General features: G+C 44.2%; 1 protein-coding gene across 12 annotated transcripts in view; it reads left to right on the top strand.

Annotated features, from left to right (window-relative positions):
- The window catches only part of MICAL2 (microtubule associated monooxygenase, calponin and LIM domain containing 2), a 241,759-nt gene that overhangs the window by 131,453 nt on the left and 85,316 nt on the right, over window positions 1-24,990 (top strand). For 7 of the 12 annotated variants that reach the window (XR_012903606.2, XM_075927876.2, XM_075927875.2 and 4 more), the window contains 5 exons: window positions 3,528-3,659; window positions 16,533-16,640; window positions 20,213-20,399; window positions 22,479-22,567; window positions 23,717-23,816. Coding sequence is in view for 11 of the 12 variants with exons in the window: in XM_075927876.2 (XP_075783991.2) it covers window positions 3,528-3,659; window positions 16,533-16,640; window positions 20,213-20,399; window positions 22,479-22,567; window positions 23,717-23,816 (616 nt within the window). In the remaining variant the exon portion in view is untranslated. The remainder of the gene's footprint in view (window positions 1-3,527; window positions 3,660-16,532; window positions 16,641-20,212; window positions 20,400-22,478; window positions 22,568-23,716; window positions 23,817-24,990) is intronic. The other 5 variants (XM_075927882.2, XM_075927879.2, XM_075927878.2 and 2 more) reach the window with 3 other exon arrangements.

The raw sequence follows: 24,990 nt of genomic DNA, 5'->3' as shown, positions 1-24,990 counted from the left end.
CTTCTGGTTGTGCTGCGGGACAGCCCTGCTGCTGGCTCCCAGTCCCACCACCAGACAGCCCTGCTGCCTCCAGGTCTTCCTAGGTGCTTTCACTGCAGGTTAGTAGTTTTGCTGCTCGGTGGCAGCCCTGCTGCTGGCCTCCAGCCCCGCTGCCTTCTGCCCCTCCCCCCCCACAGTGTTGCCCCCTGCTGCCGTGCTCCTGGTTTTGATGCCACAGGGCAGCCTCTCAACTGGGCTTCAGCCCTGCTGCAGGACTCCCAGCCACCAGCCTTCCAAGGGATTCTCTAGTCCTGAACTTCGGTGTTCCTTCTGGACCAGGGATGTTGCCGGACCAAAGAGTCCTGGTAAAAGAAGTTCAACCTGTAGTTTATCCAAAGTAAAAAGTCCCTATATGTGTAATTCTGTAAAAGGTCTCTATCAGTAATATTGGAAGCGCTCTCCAATATGTTAATGAATTCCAGTGCAACACTTTTTCTTTTAACATTAAGGTGGTACAAAGGATATGGAAACTAGGGGTTGAGGAAAAAATTGACTGTGCCACTAATCCACCAGGAAGCAGAGATACAATCTAATTGGCTAAGTAGATACACGTTTCTCACTTAACTGTAGCAAGTTGGAACGCTCTTATCTGAGAATATACTCTGTTGGGCTTTTCATGAACTTGTACGTTTATTTCTGATGTCAAATTTACTACTTCAACTTGTGACTTTTCAGCCAATTTGTTTTGCTTTCAGATTTTAACTAATCACTTGTACTGACTTCAATTGTTTGGCCCCTTTAATTAACTTTCACCTTATGAATTTATCTTTTATTATCCCGTCCAATCATCTTGCTCACTTATAAATATATTTTCAGTGTGGCACCAACCAAATTATGAGTGCAGATTCTATTAATTATAATAATAGGTCTCATTGTTTAAGTGAAAATGACCATTAAAAATTTTGCATATGCATAAGATTATATATCTATTGTCTGAAGTGACACTGTTTTCTAATAGAGTGGACTGAATCCTATGAAATACTCCAATAATTAGGGTTGCCAGGTATCCGGTTTTGAACCAGACAGTCCAGTATTTGAGTTTTCTGTTTAGGAAACAAATTTAAAAAAATAAATGTCCGGTATTTTCTAAGTAAGATGTAATGTAGATTGTGATGTAATGTCAAGTGTGTCTGGGATTTTTGTTGAAACCATCTGGAAACCTACCCATAATAATGAGAAATGTAAGTAATTGCAAAACACAATTCTGACGCAGTTAATATCCTAGACTAGAACATTCCCGTGTGAGGGTATGTCTACACTACAAAGTTAATTCGAACTAACAGCCGTTAGTTCGAATTAACTTTGATAGGCACTACACATACAAACCGCTAGTTCGAACTTAATTCAAACTAGCGGAGCGCTTAATTCGAACTAGGTAAACCTCATTCCACGAGGAGTAATGCCTAGTTTGAATTAAGTAGTTCGAATTAAGGGCTGTGTAACCACTTAATTTGAACTAGTGGGAGGCTATCCCTCCCCAGCTTTCCCTGGTGGCCACTCTGGGCACCACCAGAGAAACTCTTCTGCCCCCCTCCCGGTCCCGGACCCCTTAAAGGGGCACGGGCTGGCTACGGTGCCCGTGCCAGGTGCAAGCCTGCCAGCACCCAGCCAGCAGACCCTGCACCTGGCATGGCTTGAGCCAGCCACCCGCTGCCACCCAGCCCTCCGCCTCTTCCTGGGACCAGGCTGGCGGCTCCCGGGAGCCTGCCCCGGTCCGCAAGAGGCGGGCGTCCGCCAGGTCTAGTGCGGACATCGTGGACCTTGTCCACGACCTCCGCACTAGTCACAGGAAAGTGGCCGTTTAGGGCAGGAGAGCTGCCAGCCTGGCCACCCGGGAGCAGGTTTGCATGAAAATCAAGGTGGTCCACTGAGACCCCCGACCCTGAGCCCTGAGCTTAGAATGTCTGTACTGGGTCAGACCAAAGGTCCATCTAGCCCAGTAGCCTGTCTGCCGACAGTGGCCAACACTAAGGACCCTGGAGGGGATGGACCAAAACAATGACCAAGCCATTTGTCTCGTGCCATCCATCTCCAGCCTTCCACAAACAGAGGCCAGGGACACCATTTCTACCCCTGGCTAATACCACTCCATGGACCCAACCTCCATGACTTTATCTCACTTCTCTTTAAACTCTGTTCTAGTTCTAGCCTTCACAGCCTCCTGCAGCAAGGAGTTCCACAGGTTGACTCTTTGCTTTGTGAAGAACTTTCTGTTATTTGTTTGAAGCCTGCTACCCATTAATTTCATTTGATGTCCTCTAGTCCTTCTATTATGGGAACTAATGAAGAACTTTTTTTTATGCACCCTCTCCACACCACTCGTGCTTTTATAGACCTCTATCATATCCCCCCTCCATCTCCTCTTTTCTAAGCTGAGAAGTCCCAGTCTCTTTAGCCTCTCTTCATATGGGTCCTGTTCCAAACCCCTGATCATTGTAGTTGCCCTCCCCTCTCCCACCTCCTTTTCCCAGTTTCCCCGAGTTTTGTCCAATAAAGAGCGTTTCTATTTTTGACCACACGTGTCCTTTATTTTGTACATCAGGAAGAGGGGTTAGGGAGGGCTAAGTGGAAGGAGGTGAGGGAGGAATGGGGTACGAGCCCCCGATGGGGAGGACTGGGGTGGCTCTGTGGGCTTCTCGGGGTGGAAGCTCTCCTGAAACCCCTTAATTGACCCCCCCCCCCCCCCGATGGCAGCCTGCGGCAAGTGCAGCTGGGCTGATGGCCGAGTGCTATGATGTGCTGAGTGTGGGCACTCAGGGCACTCCAAGCCAGGACTGCTTTGCTGTCCCTCATCGAGTTAGACAAGCGAACGGGGAACCCTGAGAACTGTCTGTCCGGGGTGGGGGTCGGGTCCCTTTAACCACAGCCCTCGGCTAGCCCTCGGCAGCAGCTTCACGCTCTAAGTCCTAATCTGATGCCCTGCCGGCACTGCTTCTGGCCATCCTTAACCTCGGTTCAGGGTCCACTCAATGTGGACATGCTAATTTGAATTAGCAAAACGCTAATTCGAACTAGTTCGAATTAGCTTAGTTTGAATTAACTAATTTGAATTAAGTTAGTTCGAATTAGTGCTGAGTGTAGACATACCCTGAGACTTGAAACAGATACCATTCTCTTTTTGTTGTGTACTGTCACTCTTCACTGTACTCTTTAATAATGTGTATCTTAAGAAAAAGCCAAGCTATTTATTTGCCCAGAGTAGTATAGTTTGTTTTGAAGTAACTGTACTGTTACTCCTTTTTTAACCTCTTTTTGCTCATGTGTAACACCAGCGTGCGGGATTGGACTTTAGGGGCTAAAGCTATGAGCTGCTACCCTATGAACTAAAAGCAAACCGCCTATTAGGTAAGGCTGTGAAGTAGACTTCACTCTCCCTCTGTGTTCTCAGTGCCTTGGAGTTACACATGGTTGTGCAATTCCTTCAACATAACTTTTATTAATGTGACTATCCTCTCTGATAACATTTCCTCTATTTCTGCTCCATACAGAATAAACTACCTAATAAAGGCCTAGCCTGTTATCAGGCCCCAACTCTCTCTTGCCTACCAGCTCATGATTCAACTGCTACTTCATCTTCATCATCTATTCCCTTGGCTTATCCTGCTGTTCAGTCTAGCAAGGTATTCTATTAACAGATTTTCATGTAAAATCCATACTTGCTCTAAAAACTTCAGAAGGATTGGCTTAGATTGAAACTCTGGGCTTTTGCATGGAGAATCAGTGTTTCGTATTAGACTCAGAGGTTTAGACTGCTCACATTTTTTGTGCATTTCTGCATGCTTGTAAAAGGAAAATATCATAACCAAATGTAATTCAGATTAAAAGTGAAGTAGACCATATGTTTTTGAGAATCTTAATCTTACATTCTTGCTACTTTTAAATGTTTTGATTCTTTTTAATCATTCTGCAAACTCCCTTTTGAGAATTAAATGCTTGAGCACGCATTTCTTCATAAAAGCAGCTGCGATGCATAAGAGATAGGCATAAAGTGACTGAAGTTGATTGGCTAAATATTAGAATCCAGCACCCATCTTATTATTGACACTGGTTAGAAGTTTGGCAGCCATAGCAGAAGGTGAGTTACTATTAATAAACTAATGGTAAGTAACAAGCTTTGATTTGTATAAGCTTAAAAAGTTTCAGCTTCCTTCTCCCCTCAGTGCAGATTTTAATTGGGGGTATTTTTAGACTTCTCCTTTTTAGACCAGATCTTTGGGAAGGGCCTGCATGTCCTTTCTTTCCTCTAGTGGTTATATCAGCAGCATAGGGTGTCTTTCAAGCCTTAGAATAAGTAAGCATATTAAACAGTTTTAGAGTACGAATAGGTGGAGAAGCCACAAAACTCTTAAAAATGTTAGAGTAGCTGTGAGAATTAATATTGAGGGGGCTGAACCCAGTAGGTTCTGCCACAAAATTTAAGAAGAGGGAGTTAGGGAAGGATTGTTTATCCAAACCTGAAATGATTTGCCATGTGTTTGAAGGATATGAGATAATCTGCTCAAACCTTTCAACCCCTCTTTTCTCAACTTAAATATCAACGCACAATGAAACCAATTATTCGTTTGAAAAAAAAAGTCACACTCTCTTGAACGTGGTATAAATCAAGACCAGATAATTAATGGCTTAATATTTCAATCAAATTCCTGGTGGACTTTCACCAGTTAGAAGTTTGGTTGGCAGCCATAACAGAAGGTAAGTGACTGAACAAACTAACCTGTGCTTGCAGTCTGACTTTTGTTAGTGCTTGATAAATATTTGACATGAAATTTGATAGGAGTAAAAGATAAATAGACTAACTTAAATATGTAAGCACATTGTGCTGCTCAGTGCTCCGTTCCATAGGAGCTAATGGAGACCAGCATGGGGGGGGGGAACCACTTCCACTTTCTCTTTGTCTTCCTCGGCAGCCTTTTTAGGTATGTGTTTGGTGCCTTTCCTACAAGACTGGAGAGCAAACCTGCCCTGCACTCTTCCAGCAGCAGCTGTTCCTGTCCTGTGAGGCTAGGCCCAGCTTCCTGTTCTAGTGTTGTGAGATTGCAAATGGGGTTACATGTACAACGTGTTTTCACAGTGGTATTCATTCAAATTTGGCCTGGTCTCGCCCCTTCATGATGGAGGGAAAACCAGGTAAACCTGAATGGGACTATGACCCCATGTGCCAGGTAGTAAGTCCTGGACCAGGGAGCAGAGCCCAACCCTGCAGAAAAGAGCCACTGCTACTGGGTGAGGGTGGGGCAGTTTTGTTCTTCAGCCCACAGCCAGTGACTCAACATGTCTCCCTTCCTCAGTTGCAAATCCTTGCCCTGTCACCTGGGCTGGAGTGGCCCCCTTAATTGGTTAACCAGTTAAATGTGAAGTAAACTTCATGTTTAACCATTTCACCAGTTAAACAGGTTTTTAAATCTCTAGCATTCAATTAACATGTGCCATGTTTGGTCTTTTTTAGATGGCAAACTTTTCAGGGCAGGGAAGTAACTTACTCTGACAAAGCACTGTCTAAATGTCTGACCTTATGTAAACAAATGTTAATTTCAGGTACAAAATTCCCATTTTAAAGTACTTTGGATGCTAGATAACAAAGTATTTGAACTTGCCTGATACAACTTTTGGTATTAAGTGGAGTGCCCCAAGGATTGGTTTTAGGGCCGGTTTTATTCAACATCTTTATTAATGACCTGGATGAGGGGATGGATTGCACCCTCAGCAAGTTTGCAGTTGACACTAAGTTAGGGGAGAGGAAATATGTTGGAGGGCAGGGATAGGGTCCAAAGTGCCTCAGACAAATTGGAGGACTGCGTCAAAAGAAATCAGATGAGGTTCAACAAGGACAAGGACAGAGTCTAAGCATTGTTACAGGCTGGGGACCCACTGGCTAAGTAGCAGTTCAGCAGAAAAGGACCTTGGGATTTACAATGGATGAGAAGCTGGATATGAGTCAGTGTGCCCTTGTAGTCAAGAAGGCTAATGGCATATTAGGGTGCATTAGTAGCAGCATTGCAAGCAGATCTAGAGAAGTGATTATTTTCCTTTATTCAGAACTTGTGAGGCCACATCTGGAGTATTGCGCCCAGTTCTGGGACCCCCACTACAGAAAGGATGTAGATGCATTGGAGAGGGTCCAGTGGAGGGCAACCAAAATGATTAGGGGGCTGGAGCACATGCCTTATGAGGAGAGGCTGAGGGGTTTGGGCTTCATTAGTTCACGGAAGAAAAGTGAGGGGGGATTTGATAGCAGCCTTCGACTTCCTGAAGGGAGGATGGAGAGAGTCTGTTCACAGTAGTGACAGATAGCAGATCAAGGAACAAAGGTCTCAAGTTACAGTGGAGGAGGGCTAAGTTGGATATTAAGAAAACTATTTCCCTAGGAGGGTGGTGAAGCCCTGGAATGGGTTCCAAGGGAGGTGGTGGAATCTCCATCCCTAAAGATTTTTAAGTCCTGACTTGATAAAGCCCGGACTGGGATGATTTAGTTGGGGTTGGTCCTGCTTAGAGCAGGGGGTTGGACTCGATGACCTCCTGAAGTCTCTTCCAGCCCTAGGATTCTGTGAACTATACTCCACAAGTTTCTTGTATCAGTGTTATGTTAAGACTGGATTTAAAGGGCTCAAGATTTGCACTGCTGAGTAGCAGTACTGATACCAATGCGGGCACCCTCAGGCTGTGTCTACACTGGGCCACTTATTCTGGAAAAGCAGCCACTTTTCCGGGATAAGCTGCGAGCTGTCTACACTGGCCGCTTGCTTTTTCGGAAAAGCAATGATGATGTAATGTAAAATCGTCATTGTTTTTCTGGAAAAACTATGCTGCTCCTGTTCGGGCAAAAGTCCTTTTCTGGAAAAACTGTTCCGGAAAAGGGCCAGTGTAGATAGCACAAGTAATCTTTTCCGCAAAAAAGCCCCGATCGCAAAAATGATGATCGGGGCTTTTTTGCAGAAAAGCACGTCTACATTGGCATGGACGCTTTTCCAGAAAAAGTGCTTTTCTGGAAAAGCATCCTGCCAATGTAGACGCGCTTTTCCGGAAATACTTATAACGGAAAAACTGTTCCGTTTTAAGCATTTCCGGAAAAGGGTGCCAGTGTAGACGTAGCCTCAATGTATGATTTAGGAGGTCCTTACTAGACCTAGTTCATTTCTGATGTAGATCAAGATGATCCAAAGTCTAGAATGACCTTTAGAAAACCATGTTTAGCTAGATAACCATGTTTATGCTACCTAAACGCTAAGGCTACGTCTGCACTGCACAGTTATTTTGCAATAAGCTATTCTGGAAGAGTTATTCCAAAATAGCTTATTTTGAAATAGCACATTTACACTGCAGGGAAGCCTCAAAATTAGTCCGAGGCAGACTTTCCATAGTATAGATCTTGATTTAGAGCCTCAAGAGGAATAACTTAGAATGGCCCTTATGAGGGGCTATTTTGAAATAGCAGAAGTGGAGTATCTACAGACACCTTATTTTGAAAAGGCTATTTCGGAATAGGCATTATTCCTCATAGAATGAGGTTTGCAGAAGTCAGAATAAGCCATCCATTATTTTGAAATTATTTCAAAATAACATAATTTCTGTGTAAATGCTCGCATAGTTATTTCGGAATAACGACCAGTATTCTGAAATTACTTTGCTGCGTAGACACACCCTAAAAGTCCTACTTACTAGAAACAATTTGAAATCAGTTGTTAGCTACAATATCTCAGATTAACTACTGATACTTGAGTCATATGACTAGGAATTACCAGCTGAAAATTAGGGTTGGTTGTTTCCTACTCAGATAAATTCATTACTTAGGTATTGTTTATTCCAGGGGCATCAGGCAAAATAAATTTAAAGACGAAACAAGTACTTAAAAGCAGGACATTTGGTAAGGAGAGGAGACAAAGGAATTCTAAGAAGGAAGAATAAAGACTGTGTGTACTTTGGGGCGATTTTAACATTCTTCTAGCACAACCTTTTTTTATAAAGTACTCCCTTTAAAAAAAAATTGTAAGTACCCCCAGTACCTACAGTTTTCAGGCACACACAAATTTTGTCAACTATTTCAACACATTTGTTTAAACAACTTAATCATAGCCGGGCAGGCAATGAAATTTTTGGGTGTAAAAAGTACAAAAATAATAAAGTGCTGTAAAACTTAAAACAAAAATTCAGTTTTCTCCAAGTTTTAGTTGTGTTGATATACCTCCCAGACTTCTCTCAAGTACCCCTAAGAGTACTCGTACCACTGGTTGAGAAACTGTTCTCGCATATCTTCTTTCTGATTGTTGTAGCAATATAAATAATATTTATAAAATTATGAAACCCAGTCTTCTCTCCCTTAGCTAATGAATAAATATTGTAGCAGTTTACCAACCAGATAAACCTGCTTTCAGGCTGTGGCAACATGTCATTAGCAATTCTGTTCAACAATCCTCATAGTTTTTTTTTACAGAAACTGATTTTTGTATTCACTTTAAGGTATTTGCTTAGTATCACCTTATCTATTGCCCTATAAACAATGTAAGGGAACCTTTTTGGGAAACCTGGGTACCCAACACCATTGCAGAAGAGGCAGGGCTAAATTTAGAGCAGGCAATCCAGGTGTGATGTGCCAGGCTCAAGGTGCTATTTGTTGCTGGCAACAAAAGGTAAAATAAGATGTTTGACAGGGATGAATCATATATACAGATCATACATACAAATTGTGAATCAAAGGCATTAAATGGGCTACAAATGCAATAAAAAACAATATATTTAAAATGGGGAGCTGGGGAAGACACTCCTCCATTGGGGCACCATTTGGTCTATTGCTGACTAGGGACGTAAGCGACTAATCGACCAGTCGACTATTGGATAAGCAAGAGCTTCTTGGATAGTCAACATATTAGTCAATTAGTCACTCTCTCCCTCTTCCCCCTGGTCCCCCCGGCTGCCTCTTTCAGAAGAGGTAGCAAGTGGGGAGAAAGAGGAAGGGGTGCTGGGGGAGCTGGCTTAAAATCCATTTACCCCCAGCTCCAGCTCTGTGGGAAGGGGCAAGGGCGGTGTTCCACCTTTGAAATTCACAAGAGTCCCCACTGGGACTCTTGTACATTTCAAAGGCGGAAAACCACACAGCACTTCCGCCTTTAAAATGTAACAGCTGGGGCGGGCTCTTGCTACATTTCAAAATGGAAGTGCCCTTATCGACTAATCAAATAGAAATTCCATCGACTAATGAGTTGATTAATCTAATTTTAACATCCCTGGTACTGACCCTATTTAGAGCTATTTAAGTTATGTGTAGCAGTACATCATGCAGAACAATAACTATGTCCATCATGCAAAGACTTAAGCCTGTTTGGGATGTTGTTAATAGTAAAAAGAGAATTATGTGCATGAGCAAAGTTATCCTTAAGTGTTTGTAAGTTCAGGATAAACAATCAGTTGCAGGCAAGTGAGGTGCAGTGCAGCGATGTAACTAGTTTAAGCTGTATGTTTCTGAGCACATCCCATGTTCCTGGCACAGCCAAACCTTTACTGTGTTTTAAGTTATGATAAGAGGAAGCCTCATGTTGAATTTGGTGGTCCTAGCTCTTTTCTCTTTCAGGAGGAGTTCTTGAACAAACAGATGCGCACACACACAGATGCACAGAGAAATTTTTTCAAATTTATAGTAGATTATGTGTGGGATCAACAGCGTGACTATTTTCTCCTGCTTTTGCTATTTTTAAAAACTGTCTGATATCATTGTTTATGGGAAGGTGCATTATTGAAGTATTTTTGAACTGCCAGATATGTACAGCATGGATAGTACCAGTACATATTTTCCCCACATGGCCCTGCCAATGTATTGTCATTGAACTATCTTTCTGAAAAAAGATTTAGTTCAGTTTTCAAGTCCATTCAGACCTACTTGCTGAGACTTCTGACAAAATTACTGTTTAGCATCAAATGTATGTATGGTTTCTGTGATATTAGATAGTTATTAGGGGGTATTAAATAGTTAAGATAATCTTATAGACTACTGAGCAGCCATCAGATGGTAATGTTCCCTTTGATTTGAGGATGCTCATGGACAGGGCAATTGTGGTGATGAACAGCCTGGCTTAAAGTCACTTTTTGTTTTCCACTGAATTTGAATTAGTGTTTTGTTTTTTTGGTTTTGGTAACAAATACATCTGCTTTTAATAATATTGCATTTAATAATAGGTGTAGTTATGCAATTTTGCTAGCTCTTGTTTTCATTGTTTTAATGTCTGCACTGATTATTTTAAGGGAGTGGAGAAGAGAAACCAAACAAGAAATGTAGGTTAGTTTCAATAGTACTTTGCCCCTCCTTCAAATAATCACCTAGTTATGTGTATCTTTGTTGTTGAAATTATTACATGCCTGTTTAATAAGATGAAGCCTAAATTTCCTGCTTCAGCTGATGTCTCAGTGAACTCTTTACCTCTTTGTTCAGGAAGTCACAGTGCAAGTAGAGCGCTGCTTAAAATGTGCTCAGTACTTTCACAAATGTAGAGTTTGAGGAAGAAAATTGGGTTTTAAAAATTTAATTAAAGGGAACAAGGGAGGTTTGTAAGATGGCTATTAATGTTAAGATCTAGTTTAATATGCTATCTTCTACATGAGAATTGTAGCATACAGCGTTATTGAACAGTATAGCATCTGCACTACTTGGGCCCAATAAGGGGATGAATATACATAGTTTACAGAATTTACTCCCATTAAAAAAAAAAGACACCTTATTTGGCTTTGTCTGAATATCATATTCACCTTTTCTCTAGCAGCCAAAAGTATGTATCATTTGATTATGGATTAATGTTCAAGAGACCTTTGTGGCTATAACTTGCTGGACATTTTAGAGGTTTTGATGTGCAGTTTTATTTTTTAAAATTACATAATCTCCATTATACTCCTTCCACTTTCTCCCTCCTCCAAAATAGCCAAAATGACTTGTCATTACTAAGGCTGAATGTCTGTAACAATTGTCATGGATTCCAGGGATGTTCACTTTTTGGGTTTTTTTTTTTAATCTATTTTGATATTTGGGGGCTCTTCCAATTGAGGAAGTGGATGTGATGGGAATGGCCGATGGCTTTTCACCAAGATCCTTGAGAGTGGTTCTGTTGAAACTTGGGCTGCAGGCAGCAGACTCGCTGCTGCCTTTGTAAAAGCTAAGGCTATGTCTACACTACAGTTTGTTGGCATAGCTTATGCCGGCATCATTTGTTGCCACCCTTTTGAGCAATACAAGTTACACTGACATAGGTGCTCATGTGCTTCTGTTACCGACATAGCTTTCAGAGGTAGTTTTCTTTTATGCCAATGGGCAGGTCCATTGACATCAATTCGGGACCCCAAGGCAGAAATCAGTAGATCCCTTACTCCCTCCTTCAGTGAGGGCCACAAGCCCCCCTCCACTCAGAGAAGCCCCAAGTGCTCATCACACACATACATGCCAGAGGAACCCATGGCCAGCCCAGCCCATCTCCCTCTTCTCTCCCTTCTCTGGACACTACCTGCCTGCTCTAGGGAAAGCTACAGCAGAGTGTCTTGATTGAAAGTCGCTTTCGATTTGCCCCATGAAGATTCCAGGGTAAGTACCTCACCCAGGCAAAGTTACTGCAGCAGCAACTGGGGCTCCCAGACTGTTTTAAATTTCTGGGCACCTAGGCAATTGACCCTTCTCCCCCTTCCCCTTCCTCTCCCCGCATCAGTAGGGCTGCGGATGGGAGAGCTGCCATACTGTACGTGTGTGTACGTGTTGCCTCATGCTATTCTGTAGCAGTAATTCACTTCCACCCACCTTTCTGTCCTGCTCCTGTGAAGATGCTGAACTGTCACTCAATGGAATAAATGCTTCTGAGTTAATATTTAAATAGTCTTGCAAATGCTTTTAAATAGCTCTCATTGGGAAACCCACACTCTCTGGGTTTAAGATAATGCAGTGCATGACTTTCAGTGCTTTTAATTTTAAATTTGTGACCATTGCCTTTTTCATGATTTAACATGATTTAACATACTCTTTACTATGACAAATCATTAGCCTTAGGCTTTAAGTTGGGCACATTTTGTTGCTTTCTAGAACAGAGCCAAAATGCTCTGCACTTTGCAGATCAAGCATTTGGTGAATAAAATGTCATGCTCTTAGTTGCATGTCTTCCTCTTGATGATTAATTTCCTCAGTGCCTCTGTTATCTTTTGGGATACTGAATTTTTCTCTAAGATTTCCATTGTAAATTGTGCATTAATGGAAAATCAGCCTAAATTAAAATTGAGGGCACAGAAAATTACATATAGGCTAATCTCCAGAGGAACTATAATTCACTAGGTAAAAAATTCTCAGGATAACAAATCAAGAGGAAACAATGTCAAGCAACTGATAAGTAGTATCAGAAAGGAACAGTTTCTCTCCTCAGCCACAGTGTCTTTGGTAATATGTGCCCCTGCTCCGGCTGCAGTGACTGTTGTTGGTTTAAGTAGAGACTGGCAATATGTACAATAATAATGATTTTAGGGCAGATGCTTTTTTGTTTGTTTTTGCCTTCAATATATTTTTCTGAAGAACTCCACTGTGGCTAACAAAGGTTGTTTGATGTAAACATGTAACTGTATGGTTCTTGCAGTGCTGCTTATTTTACAAATGTAATTAAGAATAACCTAAACACATAGTGCTAGTGGTAGAATTAAGCGGATTGATGCCAGCCTGTTTCCTTTCTAACTCTATAATGCAGGGGTGGCTAACCATTAGAGACAAAGAGCCAAAATAGTGGTGGATAGACTGCAAAGAGCCACATACCCTGGGAAGGGGGTGGGGGAGAGCAAAACAAAAAAAATGCCTCACCGGGTGCCGGTACGCCATCCCGAGGCATGCCATCACAAAACACTGGAAAGGCGTGAGAGGAGCAAGCTCTGGGAGGGAATTTTGGTGCAGGAGGAAGTAGAGAAGAGGATGCTGGCTCAGGGAGGGGGCTCCAGGCTGTAATGTTAGGGTCAGATGGAGGGTTGGGGTGCTGAGCAAGCCCCAGGCTTGTGGCTATGAGGGTGCAGGAGTTTGGGCTGGGGTGCATGAGGGGCTCAGGGCAGGGAGGCTGGGAATATGATGAGCTCAGGACACAGATTTGCAGGGTGTGGATGGTGCAGGAGTGTTGTGGCATAAGACTGGGGACGTGGAGGTGCAGGAGTTTGGGGATGTGAGAGGATCAGGACAGGGGATTCCAGTGTATGATAGGCTCAGGTTTGGTGTCGGGGAGGGGGGGTGCAGGAGTGTTATGATGCTGAGGCCAGATGCAAGCTTGGCCCCAATTGAGGGCTTGTTGCCAGGCTTAATTTTTAAATAAAATATGTCAAACACAAAATGTTTCAGCGTTGTCTTTATTTATGAGAAGGGCGGGGAATCTGTTTTGAGTCAGGGGTCACTGACCCACAGAAAAGTCAGTCAGGGCCACACAAGTGAGATGCAAAAAAAAACTGCTCCAGAACCCCCCAAGCCTCGCTAATATGGCCCCAACTCTGCTGGTGGAGGCAGGGGACAGGGTGCTGAGACAGGATACTCTTGGGAGGAGGGGTTGCCATGGGACAGAGACAGCTGGGGCCAGTACCTGGGGATCCCAGGTCTCAGGAAGCGTGTGGGCTGCTCTTCCTCTCCCTTTCCCTCCCAAAGGCAACCCACCCCTCTAACCCAATCCTCCTCCCCTTCCCCAGAGCCAGGCACCCTCCCCTCCCGCCCCCGGCTCTAACCTAATTCTCGGGTCCCGGTGGTGGAGCCGTCGCCGCTGCCACCGCTACAACCATGCACATCTTCCAGGCGCTGGGGCGTGTGCACTGAGCGGCTGGCCTTGAGATGTGCTTGCTGGCATGCCGTGCGCACCCCTCCCCCCCAAAGCCAATCCTCCTCCCTTTCTCTCCCTTTCCCCAGAGTAGAGCCAGGCACCCCATCCCCCACTCTAACCGAATCACCTTCCTCCCCGCTCTAACCTAATTCTTGGATCACAGAGAATTGGATCCCAGCTACAGCCGCGCATCTCCCTCCAGACGCTGGGATGCATGCGCTGAGTGGCCGGCTTTAAACAGGAGCTGTTTGGGACACCATGCGCACCTCCCACAACCGAATCTCCTTCCCTTCCCCAGAGCCAGACCCCTCCCCTCCCCGCTGTAACCTAATCTCCCTCTTCTCCTCAACCTTATGCTCAGGTTCTGGAGCCAGAGACACCGCTGCTACCACCATGCGCATCTGCGTGACGCCATGCACACACCCCCAACCTGATCCCCTTCCCTAGAGCCAAGCATTCCTCACCCCCTCTTCCCTCCACTCTAACCCAATTGCCCTTCCCCTCTAATCTTATGCCCGGGAGCTGGAGCCACCACTGGAGCCCCCGCACCCGGAGCCCTCGCCACTGCCTGTGCTAAGCAGCTGGCTGCTAGCATGTGCAGGCTGGGACGCTGTGTGCAACCTGGCCTGCACGTGCAGGATATGACGCAGTGCACTGGGGGCTGTGAGCGGAACGGCGCAGGCTGTGAGCACACATGCTTCACAGCGGCCTGGCTGTGAGAGTGGCTGACCTTAGCGGTTCTGGGTTCCATCCTGGTTCTGTCAGGAACCACAACTTTTTTCTTCACAAGCCACATGCGGCTCATGAGCCACAGGTTGGCCACCACTGGTATAATATGTCATCCTAAGATACCAATACGTGCTAGTTCTTTGCTAAGTTGTTGTAACCATATGGATCCCACAATATGAGAGAGAGAAGGTAGATGAGGTAATATCTTTTTTTTAAAAATTGGATCATCTTCTGTAGCTGGTTCAATAAGAAAGATTGCCTCACCTTCTTTCCCTAATAAAAGAAAGTGTCTGTTCTGTGTGTTTTATTTTAATTAAGTAGGCCATTCATAACTGTTGCAATGTGCTTAGAAATATTTTATAATAATTAAAATCTGTTTGGAGCAGGTGAAGATATATTCTGCCACTACTAGTTTCTACCCTATATTTCCTCATTTGTTTTTTTTTATTATTTTGGGTTAATCCATAAATTCATATCTGTCTTGGCATTGTCCTCAGAGTTGGTGTTTTGTTTTTTCTTTTAAATGTATATTAAGTAGTTGGTTCCAAACCTCTGAAATTGTTTCTACTATCAAAATCATAAAATAAGAGAGGTTAGGTAAGAGAACAATGAATAAGTTTCTCCACTTTGAGTATTTTCTTACAGAGCTTTCTTTGAACTTTTGTGAACTGTTTTATGAAGCTCTGAGATTGGGTCTTCAGTAAAGCTGCAGTTTCATTCTTCCCACCCTCTTTGACGTGTTTGCATTTAGAAAATAAGCATTGTGTTAAGGAGAAAAATGTTTGAAATAAGAAAAAAATCTTTTTGGTTTTAGACAATGCATGGCAATACCTATACAGGCAGTCCCCGACTTACGCGGATCCGACTTATGTCGGATCCGCACTTACGAACAGGGCTTTCTCGCCCCGGAGGTCGAGGTAGCGGATTGCTACCTGTGAGCTCCGGGGCGAGAAAGCCCCGTTCGTAAGCTGCTCCAGTGCCCCTGGTCTGCTGGAGACCGTCTCCAGCAGACCAGAGGCACCGGGCGGGTTCCCGCGCTTCTGAGGCTTTACCAGAGCAAAGCCTCAGAAGCGCGGGGAACCGCCGCTGCTGCGGCTTGAGTCCCGGTGCCTGTGGTCTGCTGGGGACCGTCCCCAGCAGACCGCAGGCACCGGGACTCAAGCCGCAGCCGCGGGGGGGGTCCCGCACCTCTGAGACTTTGCCAGAGCAAAGCCTCAGAGACGCGGCACCCCGCTGCCGCTGCGGCTCTGCTCCCCGTGTCCCTGGTCTGCTGGGGGGGGGGGCGCGGCTAGTGTGCCCCCCCCCCCCAGCAGAGCAGCTGGGGCGCTGCGGATTGGTCCTGCAGCGCCCGCTCTGGGCACTACTGGACCAACCCGGCAGCACCCCAGCTGCTCTGCCCCAGGTCCTGATTCAGCCGCTGCTGGTCAGTTTCAGCAGTGGCTGAATCAGGACGCCTGGGGCAGAGCAGCTGGGGTGCTGCTGGGTTGGTCCAGTAGCGCCGAGGAGCGGTGCTACTGGAGCAACCCAGCAACGCCCCAGCTGCTCTGCCCCAGGCGTCCCCAAGTCAGCCGCTGCTGAAACTGACCAGCGCTGACTACAGGAAGCCCGAGGCAGAGTTGCTCTGCCCCAGGCTTCCTGGAATCAGCGCTCATCAGTTTCAGCAGCAGCTGACTTGGGGAAGCTTGGGGTTCTTAAGTTGAATCTGTATGTAAGTCAGAACTGGCGGTCAGTTTCAGCAGCGGCTGAATCTGGACGCCAGTTCCGACTTACATACAGATTCAACTTAAGAACAAACCTACAGTCCCTATCTTGTACGTAACCCGGGGACTGCCTGTACTGTGCTAGACTGTCTTCTTCCTCATTTCTAGCCTGTTACCACTGCTTTCATTTGTGTGCTTTCAAATAAGTGGTGTCCTTTTCTCAAATAACGAAAGCTCTTTCTTCTGTTCTCCATCTTCTCTCCTTGCTGGCTAGATGACTGTAGGAAAGGTGTCATGTGCGATAGGGGTTGTGGCTGAAGTCCTTGTCAATCTCTATGTGAATGACCACAGGCCCAAACCACAGGTTTCCTCCTCAGAACTGGTAAGGCTACAGCCACAAAAAATGAAATAACTCTGTTTTAAGAGTAACATTTCCAGGAGTTTTGTCCCAGTTTAAGATTCTAGAATTGGGACAGTTCTGGTCCTTAAGCTTTCTGCAATTTTTTTTTAACTCTCTTCCCCAAGAACGAAGTGCTTATTAGCAAAAGATGCCTACGTGGGTATATCTTGTAAATGTCACAGACCAAAGATCCTATTATATTTTATTACTTGCCTCTGTAGCTTAAAGTCTTGGGTGGTTCTACTAAAAGTAATTGCTAGTGCAACTAGTAAGTAGAGACAACTTTAATCAGGGGTGTTTTCTGAAGAAAGTTTTAAAGTGCAGGTTTGTCCAGTTACACGCTGCAGGGTATGTATAAATAACTCATGTTTCCTTTTGAAGAAGGTGGTACTAAACTATGATAACATTGTATTGAATTCAGAACCAGGCCTTGGGCTATACACCATCTTTCCCCACTTCCTATTCTATTTCTCCAACTTGTGCTTCTACTGGTCACAGTTGTCAGGTATCGAAAGGCCAAGTGAGGTCTTGCTCAGTTACTAGCAAGCACTATCTTGCAGGTAGTTCATAGTTCATTGCTGGCAATACTCTATTAATATCTTATTTGCAACTTGCTTTTTTCACTTGTATACTTGTATATTTTTGAAATTTGGGGTATAGAAATATTGGCAAAATGGGAAGGCTAGAGAGGCAAACGTTGACTGGCACTTGCATTTATAAGCACAACACAAATGCAGCTAGAGGGGAAGCACAGGATGAAGTGCATGGTTCCCTAATTGTGGCTAATATTAAAAAGTAAAGTACCATGGAATGATGGTCTCTGATGGGGAGCTGAAGGGTAGGTGGTATAATCTCCATGCTGTTGCCCATGTGTACCTTGACAAAGCACCAACCCTCTCCCCTACATGCAGATGACTTCTTCTCATATAATGTGTAGGGAACAGTTGTGCATGGGCTCATAGCTAGGCAAAGTGGGAGCATACAGTAGAAGTTTTACATCCTTGTCATACATGCCCTTTTGTGGGAAAACTGAAGTATGACCAAATTTGGTCCATTTGATTCCTGATGGGCCTTGCAGGCACAGATTGATTTGCAATAGACCTTGTGCAAATAAACAATGCTAATAGCATCTTTTTTAAAAAATCAGTACAGTAAAACTCCAATTGTCCGGCATCCAGAGCTCCGGCACTCCGATAGTCCAGCATCAACAGGAACCCGGAAGTGCTCCGGCCAGCTGGACAATTGGAGCCGCTTCCCCAAGTATGCTGCTGCCGCTGCTGAAACTGACCAGTGGCAAACTTGGGGAAGAGGCGCAGAGCAGCTGGGGTGCTGCAGGGTTGGTCTCGCAGCGCCACCCCTAACCCCCTGCTCCGTGCCCAGCAGCACCCCAGCTGCTCTGCTCTGTGCCGCTGCCGAAACTGATGAGCGGCGGACTTGGAGAAGCTGCGGAGCAGAGCACCTGGGGGGCGAGGGGCGGTGCTGCAGGACCAACAGGGCAGAACCCCAGCTGCTCTGCCCGCCATTTCCCCAAGTCCGCTGCTGGTCAGTTTCAGCAGCGGCGGACTTGGGGAAGCCGTGGGCAGAGCAGCTGGGGTGCTGCCAGGTTGGTCCCGCAGCGCCGCTCAGGTGAGGGGCAGTGCTGCGGGACCAACCCCCAGCTGCTCTGCCCCACCACTTTCCCAAGCCGCTGCTGCCACTTGCAGCCCCAACTGGCCTGTCGCCGGCAGCTGCGTGAAGCTTCCCCCGCCTCCTGGCAAAACAGCGGAGAGTTCGCCCCACGCCACGCCATTCCCCACCGACTCGCCCCCCCTCCAAACCCTTCACAGCCCCCCCTTCCAGAGTACCTCCGGATACTCTGGCATATCTGTTAATCTGTAGTTAATAATATATTATTTTAAAAAGACAATTCTTGAAGTAGTCTAGATATTGTTCCCTCACAGGGTATGTAAAAGCTTGTACAACAATCTAAGGACAGAAAAAAAATCCAATCTCAAAATAATTAAGTATAAATAAAGTTTCAAATACTAATGCCAAAGTATGAAGCCCTCTGCTAGTAACAGTGGCATTTCTATCACTGGAACTTACAGCATGAGGCTAGATCTGCCTCAGAAGAGTGTCTCATGCATTGAGTTGATTTGCATTTTTAGCATGTACACTTTCAGGACTTGGGCTCCAAATTCATGTGTCTGTGTTTTGCAGGTGCAAATATCTGCCTAAGCCATTTAAAAGTCTAATGCTTACACTCATACAAATGCCCTCCTGGGGGAATTCTATGCATGTACAGAATTTATTTCACCCACAGAATTCTTTGCTTTTCTGCAGAAAAATGACTTTCTGATGAGGAAGCAAAGGGAAGCCTCAAGAGTGGTTATGCAACCGTTCCCAGCAGTATGTTTTGGGTGCCCAGGGCAGCCAGGGGAGAGGTAAATCGCTGTGGAGCATGGGCTGGGACTGCAGAAGACCCAGTTAGTGGCTCCTACCCGGAACCAGGCTCAGTCGCTACTCCTACTCCAGTTGAGGAAGACAGGACATCCTTGTTCCCTGCATGGCCTCTGGAGAGGAGTCAGAACCTCTTCCTGCTGCAGGAAGCTCTAAAAAAAACCCATGCTTCCCTCTTCTTCTTTCTGAGCCGCATTGTACCTCAGCTGCAGCGGGAGGGATTCCTTTCCAGAGAGCTGCTCCCCATCTGCCCAACCCTTATGCATCCAGATCCTCTTCCTGAACCCTACACCCAGAACACCTGCCTCTCCACGTGCTGCAGTCTCCCTGAACCTGGACTAGGCATGGGAGGGTTTAACCAGTTGATCAGTAAGCTTCAGCCCTCTTCTTCCCTGTGCATAAGCTGGCTCCCCAGGAGCCGCAGGGATACCCACTCCACCATCTTTCCCTCCCTAGTTGCACCCTGCTAAAAATGGTTAACTGTATAACTACTCAGATTTTGAATGGTTACGTTGTTACTTTTTAAAACATTTTTAGATCCCTGACATGGAGCACTCCAATGAGCCCGCATCAGCTGCACCTGGATTAGCGCCCCACTCTCCTAATATCTGGATCTTCTGCTAAGTTCCTTCCTTCCCTGATCCCCTCTGCTGAGCTGCATCTTTACCTGGACTCCCCTTGCAGGGTCCCATTACCATTGCACCCAGAACCCCCAACAAGCCTCTGTCTAAGCTGTAGTTGGGGGTGAATATTGCCTTGGGGAGACATTGGGGGATGAGTATTGCCTTGTCAGTGAAAGTATATAAAGGTGTGTGCACAAATGCATTCGCGCACACAGCCTTGTGTAAAGGCTGGGTGCAGCCCAGCTCAAATTTGTCCCTTGCAAATCTTAGCAAAGTGAGTCTTCTTTCATTTTTTATAAACATAGAATAACACAATAAATGAATATAGAGAAGAGTTGACAGCAACTACTCCTCTGGTGTGTGTGCAAAAATGTGATGATATATTTCATAAAGCAGCAATGTTGTAGGTGAAATATATGCATGTACAGTACTGCAGTTATTTGGCAGCACAGTATCCTATCTATGTTTTAATCTGTTTCTTATCTTTAACAGGGATCTCTGCGAAAAGAATTTCCTCGGACTATAGGTGGCAGTGACATCTGTTACTTCTGCAAGAAACGGGTGTATGTGATGGAACGGTTGAGTGCAGAGGGCCACTTCTTTCATAGGGAATGTTTTAAGTGCACCGTGTGTTCTAGTACACTCCGCCTGACAATCTATGCTTTTGATGTAGAAGAAGGTAAGATTGTAGCTATTTATATAAGATTATTTTTTTTATTTTTATTTTTTATTTAAAAATAGATGCATATTGAGTTTGTGCAGAACAAGAAAATGTAGAGGCAAGGTGGTTCAGTCAGGAGAGGTGCATGGTTCATTTTCTAGGCCGATCTTTCACAATCTGTAGTCCGACTGCAATTGTAGTCTCAACCCTTTCACTGAAGCCTAATTATGACTGACTGTATGGTATTCCTATTTAAATCAAGAAATATTTGCTAGACACTAAGTTGGGAGATCAAACATGTCACTTCTGTGATTGTGGGCCGAAGAACAAGGAGGAGTGTCTTCCTGCTTTGAACATCACTTTGAACATCACACTCTCTCCCACATTTATAAAAAATCATCCCACATTTATAAAAAATAATTTTCTTTATTCAACATACACTGTGGGAGGGAGGCAGAATACAGGCAGATTTGAAACAAACCGGAAAAGTGTGGATTGTCCACCCCCCAAAAAAGAGATGGTAGCTCAAAGTTGAAAGCAGCATCTTCAGCAAACTCCTGATACAATGCATTCTTCTATTCTCCAAACTTTAAAGCTATTGGGATCCACCTCTGCCTTGCATGGCTGCCCCCTATGTTTAGAAAAGGATTTGTTAAAGTACAAGAATGTCCCCTTTCCTTCCCCAAATGCTCAGAATAGGATCTGAACTTTGGTGGCTATATTGTTGCATCACAGTTTACAGAGACTTAGGGTACGTCTAGACTACAGGCTTTTGTCGACAAATCTTCTGTCGACAAAGAGCGTCTAGACTACATTCAGTTCTGTTGACAAAGCAAGCTGCTTTGTCGACAAAACCCTGTAGTCTAGACACAACCCTAGATGCAATAACACCTTCTGTCGACAGAACTCTGTCGACAGAAGGCGTTATGCCTTGTAAAATGAGGTTTACCAGTGTCGACAAAACTGCTGAGTTCTGTCGACGTTATGTCGACAGAACTCAGCGGTAGTGTAGACGCAGGTATAGTTTTGTCGACAAAAGTGAACTTTTGTCGACAAAACTCTGTAGTCTAGACACACCCGTAGTGTAGAACCGCACCAAGCTCACCTGCAGGGCCTGATCCACTAAGCATTCTCAAAAGCAGCCTATTGGATTGAGCCCCACATAAACCCACCCAGAAGGGGAGAGGGTAATCCCCCCCCCCCCATTTACAACTTTTAAATGTTTTTAGGTCACACAGGATGTGGGAGACCCAGGTTCAATACCTCCCTCTGCCTGATACAGAGAAGGGTTTTGAATGTAGGACACTTTCCTGAGAGACAAGAAACCCAACTTCAGGCCTTGGGGGAGTTGTGGGGATGAATTTTTTTTCAACCTGTCCTATTTAAAGCTGTCACTCTAAATATTCATTGGGCCAGAATGAGAAGACTCCAATGGCTAGGGGCAGTGGATGAATGTAGGGCTGGCAGGGGGGAGGGGCACACGGGAGCCAAGCCTACACCCCCAACACAGGGGGAAACCTTCAGCCTCCTAGAGCATCACGGGGAAGATGGATGATGCGCAGCCTCAGCATGGTAGCTGTGCTGAAGCAACAGGTGTTCTGGGGGTGGATTGTGGATGGGGGTCATGCCTGGCCATTTGGGAAGACAGTGCCTTCCCCTGCCTCTTAAACCCACCACCCATGGCTAGCGTACTCACCAAGGAAGAGTGTAGATCCAGATTCCAGTTTCGCTGCTTCAATGACTGTTTCTTTATATATGGTGGAACAGGTACAACAGGTTAACTGGTTAGCATCTTAAATTGGGTTGCACTTCTAGGGTCTCAAAGCATTTTATTCATGTTAATTAAACCTCAACCCCCTGTGTGATACGTGACATGGGGTCATGCTCCCTATGAGCCCAGAAACCACTGCGTGGAAAGTGACACGTTTAGGGTCATTCATCATGTCCGTGGAAAAGCTGGGAATAGAACAGAAGTCCCAATTCCTCTTGCTGCCCTCTAACCATTAGACTTGCTGTTTCATTTATTTTGCTGGTTCATTGGCTTGTTTGCAGTCCTTGAACCTATGGACTAAATATAATGTCACTTTTTTTCCCCAGGTAAATTTTACTGCAAACCTCATTTTACACACTGTAAAACAAGCAATAAGTACAGAAAAAGACCATCTATGTTAAAGATGCAAGAGAAAGTATGTATTGGTTATACTTCTAATGCAATAAATGTTGAGGCAGTTTAGTGGGGTTTGGCTTGCCCCCTTCCCCTTATCCTCCTCCTTCAGATGTTATCCAAAAGTAATACAAACCTGTTATTGTTTAGCATTTGCCGCATTTATGGTTTGAGATTCAGTAGTTAAAGCTAACACTATAATAAAGAAACTTCAGGGGATAGCCGAGTTAGTCTGTTACAGGAAAAAAACAACAAACAGTCTGGTAGCACTTTATAGACTAACAAAACATGTAGATGGTATCATTAGCTTTTGTGGGCTGTGCCATCTACATGTTTTGTTGGTCTATAAAGTGTTACCAGACCTTTGTTTATTTAAAAAAAAAATTGATAAAGTAAAGCTGAAGTTGACCTGAGTCAGCCATGGAACTTCAGTTAATCTTTGTTTCTTGGTAATCATAGAAAGTTCAATTTACTCTTGCAAATCTTTGTCTGTTCTACCCTCCCAATTGTGCATATGTGTCACTATCATAGACTAAAAGGAATTTGTGGCGCTACATGATATAATCCACCTGTAGGTGTCAGACACGAGAATATAGTATTAGCCAGTGGAACAACTTGTTGAGTGTGATTTTTTTCCAAAGGTCTGTTCTAGCAGTTATATTGGGGAAGTTCTGTGGCCTGTGTTACACAGGATGTCAGAATAGCTCATCATAGACTACGTCAGTGGCGCTCATCCTTTCTAGACGATTGTATCCTTTTCAGGAGTCTGCTTACACCTTGCTTAAAAACTACTTGCTTATAAAATCAGATAAAAAAACAAAAGGGTCAGAGCACACTGTCTTTGAAAAACTGCTTATGTTCTCATATCAGATAATAAATCCACTGGAATATAAATATACATGTCAATGTATGGTATAGTATAAAGTCATTATATACAATTGTGGTTTGTACTGACTTTGCTAGTGTTTTTTATGTAGCCTGTTTGTAAAACTAGGCAAATAGCTAAGTTAGTTGATGTAATTCTGGGAAGGCAACTGGTACCCCAGGACTATGTGTATAGCAATGGGCGAGAGTCCCTTCTGGGCATGGAACCTGTTAATCTTTGTAAAGGTATTTATATTTAAATCCTTGTGAAGTTGTTTTTAATTTGTTTTTATTTTCCTTTTTTAAGGTGGAAACAGAAATGTGGACTCAAGAGGAACCCAAGCATCCAGACACCACCACAGAAAGTACTTCTTCTACTGTTAGCGGTCCAGAGGACAGGCCCCCAGGTATCATGACTTCCTTCTTTAGGAGAATTCTAAGCTGGCCCCTTAAGGTGACGAGGGATCTGCTTGACATTCCAAGATGCCTGTCTAACTGGATGCATGGTTTTCTGCACGCTATCAATCTTCATTTGCGGGACAATGCATATAACTATACCTACCTGTACGAACTCTTGAGCCTTGGTGTGCCATTCCTCTGTGCGCAGCTAGAGGTACTTACTCACATGTATCGGGAAGCAGAGCTATCACTTGAAAACATGCTTGAATGGGTGAAAAAGTTCTTTAGGGCTTAAATTCCTCTCAAGTGTGTTGCTAATTTGTGCCTTTCAGATTTCCAAAATTAACAGCCTAGCAATATGTTAATAAACATTTCAATTTAATATATGCTTTAAGTGAAGAAAGAACTCACTTTGATAGACTAGGTGCAATCAAAACATACTATGAATTTAAAACATTTACTTGTACAGTACAATATCATGAAGTTCAGTGTCCAGATGCATTTCCAGAACATGGGGACTAAATGAAGGATATTTTATTAACATTTGTGCAGGGGTGTATTTCTCACTGTGAAACAACCATGTTCCCAGGTTTACATTTTATAATTCTTGTTTTAAAGACGAAGGAAGAATATATTCTTTCAGACATTTCAAAGTGATTTGACAAGTGACTGGGTTTTGAAACCTGAATATGGCACATCCTTTTTCTCTTGCTTTCATCTCTTGCTCTGGGTACAAGGTTTACTAGTTGCATGGAGTTGTTTTGAAAAAAAAAATGTGTACTTAATGCACCTATTTCTAGCCATGCCTTTTTTAATTTATTACTTGAGATATCCTTTGTTAATACTAGGTATTTTCTGTAATACTAGTTTATCTAAAACTGAAATAAATTTAAAGAGCAAATCTTAGATGAGTGGACAATTAATTGAAATAGTCAGCTATAAGAAACATAGTATAGTTAGCTTTTAATTATTCCCAAAATGAAGAGATTTTCTCATTTGGGGTCTGATCCAAAGAGAGTTGAATACCTACTGCTTTAGCTGAAGTCAGCAGGTGTTGTAGATGCTGAAAATGACTTTGGACTGAGCCCTTAGCTTACAATATATTGCACTGAGATGTCTAAAAAGCCATATTTGAGTAAAATAGAAGTACTTAGAAATATTGTGTTTTTACACTGATTGTTC

Source organism: Pelodiscus sinensis, chromosome 5 (genome assembly GCF_052426305.1).
Source record: "Pelodiscus sinensis isolate ZL-2025 chromosome 5, ASM5242630v1, whole genome shotgun sequence".
NCBI classification, from domain to species: Eukaryota; Metazoa; Chordata; order Testudines; family Trionychidae; genus Pelodiscus; species Pelodiscus sinensis.
This window is presented reverse-complemented; position numbering and strand designations above follow the sequence as displayed.